At 45.6% G+C, this 14,839-nt stretch overlaps 1 protein-coding gene across 3 annotated transcripts in view; it reads right to left on the bottom strand.

Moving 5' to 3' along the window:
- The window catches only part of Slc24a2 (solute carrier family 24 member 2), a 232,960-nt gene that overhangs the window by 45,986 nt on the left and 172,135 nt on the right, over positions 1 to 14,839 (bottom strand). For 2 of the 3 annotated variants that reach the window (XM_038334720.1, XM_038334719.1), the window contains one exon: positions 9,450 to 9,500. The exons of the other annotated variant lie outside the window; for it this stretch is intronic. In XM_038334720.1, coding sequence (XP_038190648.1) covers positions 9,450 to 9,500 — 51 coding nt within the window. The remainder of the gene's footprint in view (positions 1 to 9,449; positions 9,501 to 14,839) is intronic. 3 annotated transcript variants of the gene reach the window in all.

The following is a 14,839-nucleotide window of genomic DNA, read 5'->3' as shown; positions in this document are numbered from 1 at the left end:
GTGTTTTGCCTGTCTCTCTGTCTGTACAGCTTGTGTGTGTCTGGTACCCATTAAAGCCAGAAGAAGGCGTCAGGTCCCTGGAGACTGGAGTTACAGATGGTAGTGAACTATCATGGGAACTGAACACAGGTCCTTTGGAAGAGCAGCCAGTGCTCTTAACTGCCGAGCCATCTCCCCAGTCCCTCTTTCTGTCTTTTCAGAGAGAAGGAGACAGAGATCCAGGAGTGTTAGGGGAATAATTAATTTAGAATAACCGCATTCTGGTTTGACTGATGAAGGCAAGGCAACCTAACATCGTGAGCTCTAGGGATGTCAGAAACAGACAGGGTGAAGCATCCACAATTTGCCTTCTGCTGCCATTTAACACCTTCTACATATGCAGTGTGGCAAAATCTGCCTGAGCTTGCCAAGTCTGATCTTTCTGCTTTTACTGCTGACAGTTTAGATCAGGAAAAATAAGATGCAATGCATTCGAGCAGCAGATGTATCCTCACAGGAAGAACTCCCTGGTCCCAGACTTCAGGAGGATGGCAGCTTTGCCCACAGGGCTGGGGCTGGGCTTTCTGACAGATCCAGTGCCCAGTACTAGCTGCTTAGCTTGGTCCGGCACATTTGCTCTCGATCTCCGTAAGATCCAGTCCCAGGGAGACACTTCCCAGAATACATCCCTGAAGAAGTCATGGTGAGTTCAGACATTTGTTTTCTGGATGAAGCCTTCCAGAAAGCATCTGTTTCAAGTACCCCAAAATTCTCTGGCCATGGAAGGCTGGACTGGATGGAGTTAACCATGAACTGGAATGGATGAAACATAACACGGTGCTGGAAATGGTGTCTGTGCATGGGCTCCTGCCTTGGTCACTGGAAGGTGGAGAGGGCAATGGTGCCCGTGCACAGTAGGCTTCCTGCTCACTCAATGGGCAGTAGAAAGGACAATGGTGCCTGTGTACAGTGGGGACCAGCCTTCTGTACTGGAAGGTGGAGAGGGCAATGGTGCCTGTGCACAGTGGGGACCAGCCTCCCTCATTGGAAGGTAGAGAGGTAGCCCGCAGTGTCCTTTGCAGAATTTCTGTGAGGGTGTCAGAAGTTTGGAGAAAGCAAGGAACGTACTGCAGTGGAAACGGGATGTCCTGTGTGGGAGGAGCAACCTTGTCACTTGAGATCGAGAGGACAACCACTTCAACCACAAAAGCAGCCTGGCTTTAACAACTCTGCTAAAAACCCGTATTTCTAAAACAAGTAGTTAGAAAGTAGCTCTATTACAAAGTCTGTCTGCTTTGCAATGGAGTCATGAAACATCTCTCCTCAATGGGCTAATTTAAACCTTGCCTTTGAGGCTCTCCCAGACACTGCAAATGGGAGCGTAAATTGGTGCAGCCATTCTGGTCTGGCGGGTACTTTGGCAGTGTCCTTCAGAGCGTGAGAAATGTATGCATACTCTTTGATCTGGCGTTTCTGTTTTCAGATATTTGTATCATGTGTAGGCATCTATCTACACAGTAGCATTTAAAATATGGGCCCAGAAAAGGACCACACAGCATTGTTACAATAACAATGAATATAATAATGAAAATATCTCAAATGTGCACCTGCAGGAGGCTGACTGAATCCACCGTGAAAGAGCCAGGTAGCAGCATACTACGCAATTACTATAACAAAAAGCGGGATGTCTGAACATGCCAGTATAGACAGGTATCCAAGGCATAATTAATACACAAAAACCAGAACAATGTACTCAGTGTGGAGGGTTATGCTAAAGAAGTAATTCCTTAGTTCTTTAAGGGATTAGGAGTTTAGGCCAGGAAGGACACTTCCTGGCTTCGTTATGGAGCGTCTCTTTTTACTTTTGTGTGAATGTAATTTTTTTTATATATAAGGAACAGTTTTAATACATTTAAAATTAGTTTGTGATTAAAATTTCTACGCTGGTAAAAGTTTTGATTAGTAATAAAAAGGGAATCTAACGCCTCCTGTTCTGTCAAAGTCCTAGAAGATGTTCTATTTCTTGTGAACTGGACTCAACAATATTCAAGATGGTTACCTTAGGTGTGTGACCCAGGAAGCACTTACTACTTCCCAGCTTGACCAGTTCGGAGGTTGGAGCAGATGGCAAACCATTGACTGATGCTATTCTTCCTAGAGGACGGTCATAACAATGAGTGCGGGGTATTGGGTGTCCATCACCTGAACACTCTTCTCTGGAGAAGGGGACCTTTATCTTTCTAAGCCAGGCCATTCTGCCTTTGGCTGTGTCTGAGGAGAAAGGTTTCCCTAGTCTGGGCTAAATTCTCTCTTTGAACTGAGGAAGGTTGATTTCTTTCCCTAGCCATGATACTACCAGCGGCTGGCCCTCGAGGGACCTGAAGTTGTCCCTTCTGATAACATAGACACTGCTTCCCGTGACAAATGGTCCATGGATTCATTAGAAGAACGGGATGAGAGCTGTTAGGTTGTTCCTAGACCTAAGCAACAGCCTGTCATCTCAGCAGAATGCCTGCTTCATCTCGGCATCTGGGCCACATCTCCAGATGGCTTTGAATATTCTTCACCTGACATAACCTCCCAGTGCTGAAGGCAGCCAACCTCCACCGTCCTTGACTTCTCCTCTGCAAGTTCCGCTTTCTTCCTTCTAACTCAAACACTACGTACGGAAACCCTCCTTCCGTCACAGCCTCTGAGAGAACGCCCTACTCTCTCCGTCCTGTTGGAGCATCTCCCTCAGCCAGCAGCCCACCACCTCTACACCTGAAAGCACCACCTAGTCCTTCTTTTAGTTTCCCTGAAGATGTTAAACCTTTCCATTGTGGTTTTCCCCACCACTACTCCTTCTGCCAACCACAGTAACATGGCAACACCACCAGGAGAGTCACCCTTATCTCCTCACAGCTACAACCCACACATTTCAGGACTTGTTTCCTGTCACTCAGTTGCCCCTCCACCACCTTAAGGCTGGTCTCTAGACTGACACCTCACCACCTCCCAAACTGGCCCTTCTACCACAGCAATGCCCTGTTCTCACGGGTCCACTCATTGTTACTCTTGCCTGTTAACTGCTCCCTTTGGAATGGGATCTTCCCTTGCTTTCTGGGGCATCTTCCTCACCTGGTAGCCTTCCTACTTGGGCCTTTTCTTTCTTTATAGATTCACAACTTTGGAGTCACCAAAGCGCAATCTGTGGCCATCTTTTCTCCTGTCCCAGTCATGTGTTAACATCCAGTTGTGCAACTTTAGAGAATATAAGTATGACCGGCAAACTGACCTCTATAGCTCTGCCTGACAGCTCTCCCAAGTTCAGCCTTTTATAAAACCCCTTTGAGTGTCTCTGCTTGGTTGTCTTGCGAGACTCCCAGAGTTGCCACGAGCTCTTGGTTTTCCTCACACATGGCTTGCCTCTACCTCACTGGCCTCACCCACACACGGGTACTCCAAAGAGGAAACATGAGACTTCAAGTTGCCCATCAATGTTCCTTCTGCTGTCATTTTCTAACGACTTATTTTACTTAATTATTAAGGGAAGTAATTCACTAAGTCTTCAAGAGAATCTGCACTTCCAGTCTGTCTTGAAACTAGCCACGTGACGAGGTTTGCCTGTGCAATGCTAGGTTCATAGGCGTAAGTGATTGTGGGGAAGAGCAGCGGGCGAGGACTGAAATCTTAAAGTTTCATTGAACAGACTTTCAGAGAAGCTTCCTTGAAATAAAAAGAAAATACCTGGGGGGAGGGCTACGGCTCTCCGAGGAGTGTGGGGCTTTGAATATTTGAAGGGGAGGGGGCTATGGAATAATTTTGACCTTTTCACCTTCTGGAACTGTGGATGTGATACTGGCCCTTCAGTAGCAGTCATCTTGGACATTGGGGTACAGTTAAAGCATCCTAGGGTGTCGAAGCAGCAGGGTGGGTGGAAGGGGTCTGGGTTGTGAATTATTGTAGTGTTACCACATCTTCCTGACCCTCCCCTTGAGAGAAAAATAAACTTCCACCTGATTAAGACATTGTCAATTTAGATTTTTCTTTGCTATTTATTGTTGAACTAATCCTATCTGATAATATAAGTGTATATAACACAGTCAGGGATTAAAGCAATGATTAAAATGTATAGGAAAGACACCAGATAACCCGAGGACTCGTCTTAGCTCTATGGTTTTAGAGGATGTATCTTTGGCAATGGGGAACACTCCTGAACAGTGTTTCAGAATCCATCTGTCTTTGAAAGAGAAGTGTGTTAGTTCATGGCACCTATAAACATTGGGTGACTGAAGTACTGTGAGACTGGCCGGTGCTTTGGTCTCCTTGAACCAATGGGTTTTTAGAAAAACCTAACTACAAATGTAGTTTAGGATCCCATGACTCATGCATGACATCAGCACTTTCTTGGTTAGGCAAAGGAGCTGTTGGTTGCCGTGAAACAGACTTAATTTCATCGGGGAGAGGTCCTCACAATTTTTGTGCTCACCTTTTCTGCCTTACTTTAACTTACACAGATGAACAATGATAGATTCTTTTAAACAGCGGTGAACTCCTTCTGCAAATGGCTTTGTTAAGTGGCCACAGCTTTAGGACAATCTGATGCGAGCAGTTTCTGCTGCACCTCGCTGCTTTCAAGGCTAGTCGAGGCAACTGTCCAGCTACCTACCTGCCTTTGTAAGGGCAAAATGATTACTTATGCATATTGCCTTTGCCTTAGATCCATCATATAAACTGGGGCCTGGGAGAGGAGGTCGGTCTGAGAGAGAGCGCTTGTCTAGTATGCTTGAGATATTGGGTTCAGCTAGGAAAAAATGCTGAGCTAACTTTTTCTTTTGTACATTAATTTTTTTTCAGGTGGAGTAGGGCTTGTGCCATGGTGTGCATCTAGAGATCAGAGCGCAAATTGTAGGAACTGATTCTTTCTTTTCACCACGTGGGTCCTGGGGATCCAGCTCAAGACATCAGACTTGGTAGCAAATACCTTTAGCTGCTCAGTCATCTCACCAGCCCTGAAGTAGTTTATACATTTGCATTTAGAGAAATGTTAAGAAGTCATGATCAATTTTGTGAGAATTCTCCAATGTGAGAATGATATGAAATTTGTGTATAAGCAAATGAGAAATAAACTATAGATTACTCATTTTAGAGATTTGAAGTTGTTCTTCCATGAATAGGCAGTATTATTTTCTGAGGAGACAAAGTGTCTTTTCTCTCCCCCTCTCTCTCCTCTCTGCCTGTCTCTGTCTCTGTCTCTGTCTGTCTCTGTCTCTCTCTCTAGCTGAGGTCATGGAAATAACAATTAGAGTTATTCAGTTGAGTTTCCATACATGTCTTGTTCTAGAAGCAAATACAGTCCTTGGGAAAAGCAAAGCTCACTACCTCTCATGCCTATAAAATGCCTCCTATGCAGCCTTGATTAAGGGAACACACTGGTTAGAGAGCTTATCACCCTGGGACACAGGAGTGAGGCTGTGGAGGCAGTGTTTGACTGGGGCCGGGCGGGGGCTTCCGGGACTCTGCCTGCTCCAGGTTCCCAAGGCTGAGAGAAGGACCCTGCTGTGTGCTGTGTGTCTTACAGCTTTATCTCCCATGTCTCCCACCAGGCATAAGTTCTCAGGAAGATTGTCTTTGACAGCCGCAGGTACTGATCCTATGCTAGCACCATGTCCAACTTCATGTTGATGAATAGATATCTCGGGCTGTTGCATCTGCTGGGGTACTTTGTTACAGAAACAAAAAGAAACCAGAGGCAGATACTAAGACCTTCACTCCATGCACTGAAGCCAACTTGAATGTCAGTGCTCCCCAGAGCCACATCTGCACAAGGAAAGGCTAAATGGCAGTGCTCCCCAGAGCCACATTTGCACAAGGCAGGGTTGTATGGCAGTGCTCCCCAGAGCCACAACTGCATAAGGCAGTGTTGAAGGGCAGTACTCCCCAGAGCCACCTGCTCAAGGCAGGTCTGAATGTCAGTGCTCCCCAGAGACACATCTGCATAAGGCAGGGTTGAATGGCTTGAATGGCAGTGCTTCCCAGAGACACATCTGCACAAGGCAGGGTTGAATGGCAGAGCTCCCCAGAGCCACCTGGACAAGGCAGGGTTGAATGGCAGTGCTCCTCAGAGCCACCCGCACAAGGAAGGGCTGAATGTCAGTGCGCCCCAGAGCCACATCTGCTCAAGGCAGGGTTGATGTCAGTGCTCCCCAGAGCCACATTTGCACAAGGCAGGGCTTTGGTGTGATTTGTACTGAGTTCAGGCCACGACTTCCTGTCTCTGTATTTCCAGATGAATCGCTTTGCTCCTCTGAACCCCAGTTTCCTCAGCACTAAGAAACTTCTGTGAACCTTGATTTCTTTCACTGTTATTACCACTTACCCATGTGATCATGATGCTGGGGAGACAATACAAAATTTACAAACCACATGGGCCTGCACCCAGCAGAAGACAGCAACTCACAAAGCCAGAGCGGTCTCCCTGTTTCATTATTGCCAGTCAGCTGGTCCTTGCCATCTTCCTTCTCCAGTTTATCCCGTATCTACTGACCTTTTAGGGCTCGTTCAAAGACCACCTTTTTCATAAAAATCTTCTTCCTTCTTACTGGAAGAGATTTTTTTCTGCATCATCTTCTGAACTTCTCTGGTATTTACTAATTTCTTCTTGAGCTTCAGTCATTCTCTGCTATTGTTCCCCCTTGTCTGTAAGTTTCATAGGAACAAACTGCCTGCTCCCCAATCTCGTGTCCTCAGAGTACCCAGTAGGGATACCTAGCACGGGTGTGTGCTCAAAAGTATATGCCAACTATGTGTGGTGTAGGACAGTTCTGTGATTTCAGAATCCCTGTTCCAGTCTTCTCTGGAAGGGCGATGGCATGGATAATGCATCTTTCCATTGGATCCATGTAAGGAGGACAAAGAGGTCCAGAGAATCCCGGCAAATAGTTATAAATAACGACTCATCACGTGAGCTAATGTCATAAAGCCTTCCTGGAGGGCTCGGCACAGTGTTAAGACTGAAAACCTGCTAACATGGAGCAGAGTATTTCCCAAATGAGGTGAAGCCATAGTTAACACCCCAAACACCTATCTTTGTGACACTCCCTTAAACTGCACAGCGTGGAGAGTTGTAAATTACAGCTACGATTATTGTTTGTAAGTGAGAGGCAGGAAGTCCTTAAGAATATGTCTATTGTCACCTCTATGGGATCTAAGTTGATTCTGGGTCCCTTTGATGAAATCCAAGCATTAAGTTTCAAGCCAAACTTAGCTCGTCCTGCCTAATGGCGTGGTCTGAGAGGGCTGAACCTCTGTTCCACAATATCTTTTATATTGGTACCTCCGAGGGATTGCTCTGTGTTTAGAAGGCTTACTCTTCCAGAGGTTTTCATTCCAGGTGAAGGGTCAACCTCAGGTAGCATTTCCGGGATGGTCTCTCAAGAAGCTCCATGTAAGCAAGATTTCTCTGACCAAAGCAACCCGAGAACCCTGCACACCTGAGCCCTCTTGTGTGATTCACTGTAGTGGCTCACAGCACAGCCAGGGACCAAGCGTCACCCGGTAAAGAAATCTAAGTCAAAAGTGCTTTCAATATGGCTCCCTCTCACCTTTCCTTCCTTGTTCAAATAGAACTAGTAAGATCATGGGAGGCTATCTCATGGGATACTGCTTTAGTTCTCTGCTTATCACAGCAGGGCTGAATGTTTATCTAAGGACAAGACAGTAGGAGATACATGAGGGAAGTCGGAGATAAAGAATGTTAAAGGTGATCCATGAGGCCACCAAGACACAGGTGGTTAAGCTTCCTAAGGACCATCCTTGGTTCTTAGTCCAGACAGCAGTTTGACTTCTCTTCTCTTCTTTCACATCCCAACCATCAGCAAGCAATATCATCAGACTGTGAGGACCACGGCTGTATTGCCCTGTGATCTTACTCTGGGGTAGCACGGAGAGAGGAAGGGGATTCCTGCATAGCAGTGTTTGCTCGGATGGTTAGACAAAGAGGAAGGAAAGAAACAGAGAAAGAGAGAAAGGAAGACGAAAGTGACTAACGGGAGCTGGGCTGGTAGGACGTGGGCAGGAAGTAAAGGAGACAGTGGAGATTAGCAAACCCTCTGCCCGAGCCAGGAGTCAAATGACAGCCAGGCCAGGGGCTTCCTTTACTGTGTAGAGCTCTTTCTAACCCTTGGTGGAAGGGCACTCATCCTTCTGTTCTTGGGCCTCTAACTGCTCAAGGATCTGCGTTTTCCTGGCTGTTGGCAGGACTCTGCCTGAGATCTTAGTGGCCAGATGACTTAACCACATTACAGCATTAGCCAGAGACCCAGGAGAGCAATGGAGAAGGGCCCAGGTATGCACAGAAGCCAGAGTGGGAGGGGCTGAGGAGGGCTTCTTCTTATCCAGGACTCTCAGACTGTCCACTTTGGGCATGCAAAGCAACTAGGAGATCTTTGGCAAACTAAAGCAGCTAAGAAATACTGGAAGCCGAATGCAAGATATGCAACACATTTGGGAATTTATTGTGCTGAAGGACATTCTAGGGTACCTTCTGAATGCTCATTAGTGTCAGAGAAAAAAACCATGTAAAAATGATTTTTTCAAAGAAACATTTTATATTCATCAAGATGTGGAGATATGTGTGGGGTGAAACAGCAGCTAAGATGAGAAGCCATCTCCCTTTACGAGATTCAAAAATTTCAAATTGATGTTCTATGAGTCTGTTCCAGAATTAAATAATTATGAAAAGCGATTCTCCCTGGGACAAGGTTACCCTCTGAAATAAGGTCTGGAAGTCATTAGTAAGTGCATTTTAAAATAAATCTCTGCTTGGGGAATTGTTCAAGTCACTCACCCGACCTCACAGAGTGGGGGCCTCAGATAAACTATTCAGATGCCTGGAATACCTGGAATTCTCTGGCCTATCAGGTTAAAACTCTTGTTAGAGCTGGCAGGGATGGCAGGGCCTTAACAGAAGTCCACAGCCCTCTGCTTGAGACCTTGGTTTCAGGTTAGTTTAAGGTGTCTATGCTACTACTTTAGGTATTTCATTGCTTTTGCACAAACCATAAATCCACCAGAACTTAATCTCCCTCTAAAATGCAGGGCATCTCAGGAGAGTGCTGGGGGGGGGGGGGAGGGGGGTGTGTTTCTGTGTGCTCCTGTGAGGGTGTGGGTGTTGATTTGTGCTTGCATGGCCGACACCATTTCTCTGTGTGTGTTATAATTGGGATGGTTTGATCGTTTGAATGGAATAACATAATTACCCATGGTATCGCACGTCTCTAATTCCAACAAAACACAATGGCAAAAACAAGACCAAAAAAAAAAAAATGCAGAACTCAAACAAACACAAAAAGCAAATCACACAATGTTACTGAGGTCATGCAAAGAAGAAAATAAAGAGGTTAAAATATGGGCAAGCCACAGACACCATAAATGAAAGAAGGAAAAGCAAAAAAGCCAACGGCGCACAATTCTGACGTCATTCTTACCTTCTTCAGTCATTGTGTCATAATATTTTAGTTTTCCATATGATCCAAGTTCTACAACATCACAGTAAAAGACACAAAGATAAGGAACGAGCTATAATGCAAGAACTTTGTCTTTACACATTCTTAATTAATCAGATTCAGAGTTATACTGTCAAATTCGGCAATCGTAACTATATGGAGATGTGCAAACATGAGCCATGTGGCAGACGGCTTCACGGCCCATTTTCAGAATCACTGAAAATATATTATTCAACTTAGGGTGGGCTTGGGCCCTGCATTACAGAAGAGGACACGTTCGTTCAACACGCCACAAAGCGGAAGACTTGGCAAAGGTGCTTCAGCCCGGACTTTGCCTAGCCTCACTTTTATACAAGTGATACTCCCTCCAGGAGGAAAGGACTGAGCCAGGACAGCCAGCTGGAACCAGAGAACCTTGTAGATACTTGCCGTCTTCAGTGGCCCCAAAGTCATTGCATGGCTTTTCCAGCCCCCGACAGAACCATCTCTTAGAGTATAAGGAGGCTACCAGGAGATAGGCATTGAACAGCCCCATAGCTCTCCTATCACTGAGAATCTCATACTTGCGATGAAACACCAAGTGTCATGTGTGCAGGATGCTGGGCAGGCTGCTAGTGGCACTGAGGGCACTGCGTACCAGTGAGGCATCTTCCCAGCGATGTCCACCCCGCTGAGGCAGGTAAGAGAGTAGCACAACCTGGAGGCCTGCTGTGGTGCAGAGCAAGGGCAGGGGACCAGTTTTCGGGCTCCCGAGTGCAGATGACTCTGGGAAACTGTCTGTAGTGGGAGGCAGGGGTGTTGGAGCCGGGTGAGGAGAGAGGCAGATAGGGGCTTCTTTTTCTTTAGTTTTTCAAAATCCCAGATTATTTTGTACAATGTAAGCAGATTAAAAATGGCCATCACAACATTCTACTAATAAGCTTCAAGAAATTAATTAGACTCCAGAGACCCTCCACAGAACGTGTCCATGGCCCATTGCCTTGGATAGATGCTGAAAACCCACATGTGAATCAACTTGTAATCGCTGAGACTGTGTGAGAGGCAGGAACCTGCTTAAAGCAGATGACAAACATCCCTGCGTTGGATCTTTGTACCATGCATGCTCTTTCTATATATTCCTTCCCACATGTCTAATTTTATCTAAGGCTATTTTGATATGCCAGTGTAAAATTATGCCCTTGGGGGGAAAATCACCCCATCTTTATGTTCTTGTGAATCTTACCTGGCCTGCTCTTGTTAGAATCATTACAAAAGAAGCGGATGCTTCAATGAGAAGTTGAGTTTTATGTCAATAAGGTATTTTTGGTGATTTCTGGGATTGCTATTAGTGAAATACTTTTTTTTTCTGTAATTTTAAGAACAGTTGGTATTGTGTGTGTGTGTGTGTTTACAAAAGAGTAGAATTTTTAAGTGAGCTACATAGTTCATAAATATTAATCATATGTTTATAGTGGCATTACAACATAGGCACATATGTGTAATCTTGCAGGAAATAGATAAATTCTACCGGCCAACTAATAGTTTTTTTGTAGGCTCCCCACCTTCTGCCAGGGAAAGCAGAGGTTATCCCACTGCTAGAATAATAAACTGCTAGAATCCATGATGACCTGCTCAGGAAGCAGGATGTAGGTGACCTGGTTTGCAAAGCTGGCTGTCAATCATGTTCTGCAGTGATGTCACATCATTGCGGGTTAGTGGAGCCGTCTTTTTAGATGCACACTTTTCGGTGTGCACCCACCTGTTTTCATGCATTGACCCCAACCTCGAGACATCTATTTGCGGCAGATGGATATTGTTTCGAATTTCATCTTTAGCGGAACCATGTATCATAAATACAATCACATTGCATAATTGTAACTCTGTGTTCACAGAATAGAAACTGTTCACCTACAACAAGCCTCACACATTCTTGCACCGTGGCAATATTTAGATTGTTTCTGAGCTGCTTCCTTGGATGGCTGAATGGGACAGAGGGACAAGAACAGGGCACACTCCGTAGGAAAAAACAAGGCAGACAGTGCGGAATGAAGGCAGTTGAAAAGCAGCACAAGGACACGTGACATGGTTGCTCAAGCAGTAGGAAGGAGGAAGCTGAAGAAGATATCCAGCAGAGGAGGATCATATTTATGGGAAAGGATGAAGGTCGAAAGCAGCCAATTAGACCACAGTCCTCATTGCTGGCAGCCACGGGATGGTGAGATGGAGAACTCAGCAGCCACATCCCGAGGGAAGCAGGGCAGCATCTCCACGAGCCAGTCAGCCCTGTTCCCTAATCCTGGGGCCGTGGGTGGTGCAGGATGAGGGATGTAACATGCAAGCAGGACAAACAGTGTGCATTGTCGACGCCAGAGCTCCTCACATACCTGGCTACTATCCCATAGCCCAGGGATGCCCCACGGGAAGTGACCTCAGTCACTGTTTGTTGATAGTCTGTGGCCAGGCCTAACCTGGCTGTGAGGGCCCAGAGGCATAATGAAAACTCACCTGTGCAAGGAACTTGACCTCCAGATCACCCATTCCCCCAACCCATTGACATCCTCTCAAGTCACTTTCAACTTAAATCTGCTTACTATCTACTACCTCCCTCCCTTCCTCCCTCCCTCCCTCCCTCCCTCCCTCCCTCCCTCCCTTCCTTCCTTCTTCTATTCACCCACCCACCGACCCACCATTTATTGATTGATTGATTGATTGATTGATTGATTGAGACAAGGTTTCACTGTATAGTTCTGGCTGCCCTGGAACTCATTCTGTAGACCAGGCTGGCCTCAAATTCAGAGGTCTGCCTGCCTCTGCTTTCTGAGTGCTGGTATTAAAGGTGTGTGGGACCACTGCCCTGCTACCTTCAACTTATTTGGACTAAGAACCAGGCTTGTTTCTGGAGGGAAGGAGAGAAGAGGCTGAGAAAGCTTAGAAGGTTAATGTTCAGTGTACCAAGTGAGCAAGAGGTAGTCAGGACTGGAAGAGCGGTAGGTCACCCAGGTTTCCATTCTGGGAATCACCCGGTGTCTTCTCTTCACAAGGTTTCTCCAAGAAGACCAAGGGACCTGGGGGCAGGGATCCCAAGCCCATTGGTTTGTGTTTGGGATGAGCCTAAATCTACGACATGGAGGACTCCTAGCTCAGTGCCATGAAAGTAACTGATGTATGTTTTCGATGAGCCTGAAGGCTGAGCGGCGACACTGCCTAACATGGCGCTGCACTCGCGTTTGGGTGTGGACTCAGTCCTAGCTCTCTATGGAACTGAAGGCTTCATTGTCCTTCAGCCCACTGTGTTCACGCTTGCCATCAGTCTTTCTACCTGACTTCAAGGGGTTGGCCTCTGGGTTCTTATCCAGGCCTCACACCACGCAAAATCAGAGCAGCGGTTTTGCTTCTAATCTTAAGAAATCTGTGAATAACATTCATATATAGAATTTCAAGACAAAGTATAAAAGGAAGTTTCACTGCTTTATGAAACGTGCTGCTTAGAAACCTTTAGATGCCAGGTGGTGCTTCACACCTTTAATCCCAGCACTTGGGAGGCAGAGGCAGGAGGATTTCTGTGAGTTTGAGGCCAGTCTGGTCTACAGAGTGAGTTCCAGGACAGCTAGAGCTACACAGAGAAAAACCCTGTCTTGAAAAAAAAAGGAAAAAAGAGAAACCTTTAGAAAGGCTATTTTACCCACAGTATAGACAGCAGTGGGCATTGTCTTGATTGGATGAAGTTTATGTTTACCCTCTCTCTTTAAAGAATATGTGAATGAGAATCAGTATTTGGCGTTCCTGACTTCAGCCTTTCTCAAGAAGTACAAGGTAAAGATTTCTCTTTCCTCAGCTTTATTTTTGAGGCCTTTGACATTCTTCATCCCACAGCTTCCACCAAACCCTAGAGACGGGAGCAGCAGAAAAAGTATTTCTCATGTTTGAAGATTTAAAATTCAAGTGTATGAAATGGAAAGCCAACAGAAGAATCTACGCTGAGTTATTTGATCTGAATGGAAACTAGAGGTGGAGGAATAAATGAGAATACACGTTTATTGTCATCTCACAGGAGAAATTAAAGATGGATGCTTTATTCTTTTCAAAGATCTACCTTTATTTCTAGGGCAAACCTGAAAATCAAGGTTTTCTTAGAACCGACTGCAGTTTCTCGGTAAAGCTGCCCAGTGCTTACTAAGATGTATGTACGAGTACTGGCTTGCATGGAAGGGTTCTGCTCCACAGTGCATGGAAGAAAATGGGATTTGAAGTTGGAGCTGTAGTTTTGGAGCCAAAATATGCGCTTACGGGACATGTGACTCTGAGCCAGGTGTTTCCTCTCTCTGGATGCTGGCATCCTCAGCTGTAAAGGTACACGATGATTGCTTTATCCTCTAAACAAGGTGACCGTGAAGGGTGTACCGGATGACCCTCAGAATATGAGAAGCTGCCATTATTGAAAGTACCACAAAGATGAGAAGCCCTAAGATGAGGAACAGGGCAATGAGGCAAGTTGGTTCCTTATCCAAGCTTGTAAAGACAATTCAGTATGACCAAGATAATCCAAATAGGGATTTGTTCAATAGCAAAGGATATTCATCATGTTGGAGTCAATATTTAATATATCTTCATTAATTCTGCACATCTACTCTCAGATATAAGAAAAATCAAAGCACACACTAAAAGGAGGGAGAGGGTGTGGCACGTGGTCCTTTCCCTGTCAGGTACTGATTGAAGCCCAGACATTCCCCCTTTGAATATTGCCAGGGAGCTTCTCTCTGGCTGACTCATCTACATTGGGGGCAAAGACTATTTCACTTTAAGTCTGTCTGAAACAGAAAACCATGTTCTCGCACCACATGCTCAGCTCTCCTTTCTGAGAGGAGACTATTCAAACGCACGGCTCTAGAGACAGTGACATTCCAAATGCCTTGGTGTGTGGAGTTTTCTGGATGTGGTAAAATCAAGAAGGTGAACATTGATGCCCAAGGTTTAAAACTATATTATTGCTATACACATTAAGAGGACTTCTGAGTAATACTCATTGGACAGGTGAAAGATACTCGACTACTTCTGAGCTGGGTAACCGTCCTCTGTCTCTGTTCTTTCTGCAAAATGAGGCACGGGCCACAGGGAGAGGCCATCACTTATCATCAAGGGGCGATTCTGTAGGGTCAGATGAGGCAATCCATAAAGCACTTTGGTCTAGGGTGCTATAAACATCTTTCCAGTGACTGCTGAAGTTCCAGCAACAACATGTAAAATTCAGCTTAGTGCAATGTAGTGAAGTAGTATCTAAAGGCTAACCGTCTCCATGGGTGGATAGTATTCATGAGTACTTTGAGATGTGCAAACGAACCAAATTACCTACACTTCTCTTATATGCAGACTCTGGTAAAGGATGCCAAGGGAAG

The sequence above is a fragment of the Arvicola amphibius genome, chromosome 6 (assembly GCF_903992535.2).
Source record: "Arvicola amphibius chromosome 6, mArvAmp1.2, whole genome shotgun sequence".
In the NCBI taxonomy this organism is placed as follows: domain Eukaryota; kingdom Metazoa; phylum Chordata; class Mammalia; order Rodentia; family Cricetidae; genus Arvicola; species Arvicola amphibius.
The sequence above is the reverse complement of the archived record's forward strand: the minus strand, read 5'-3'. Positions and strand labels throughout refer to the sequence as shown.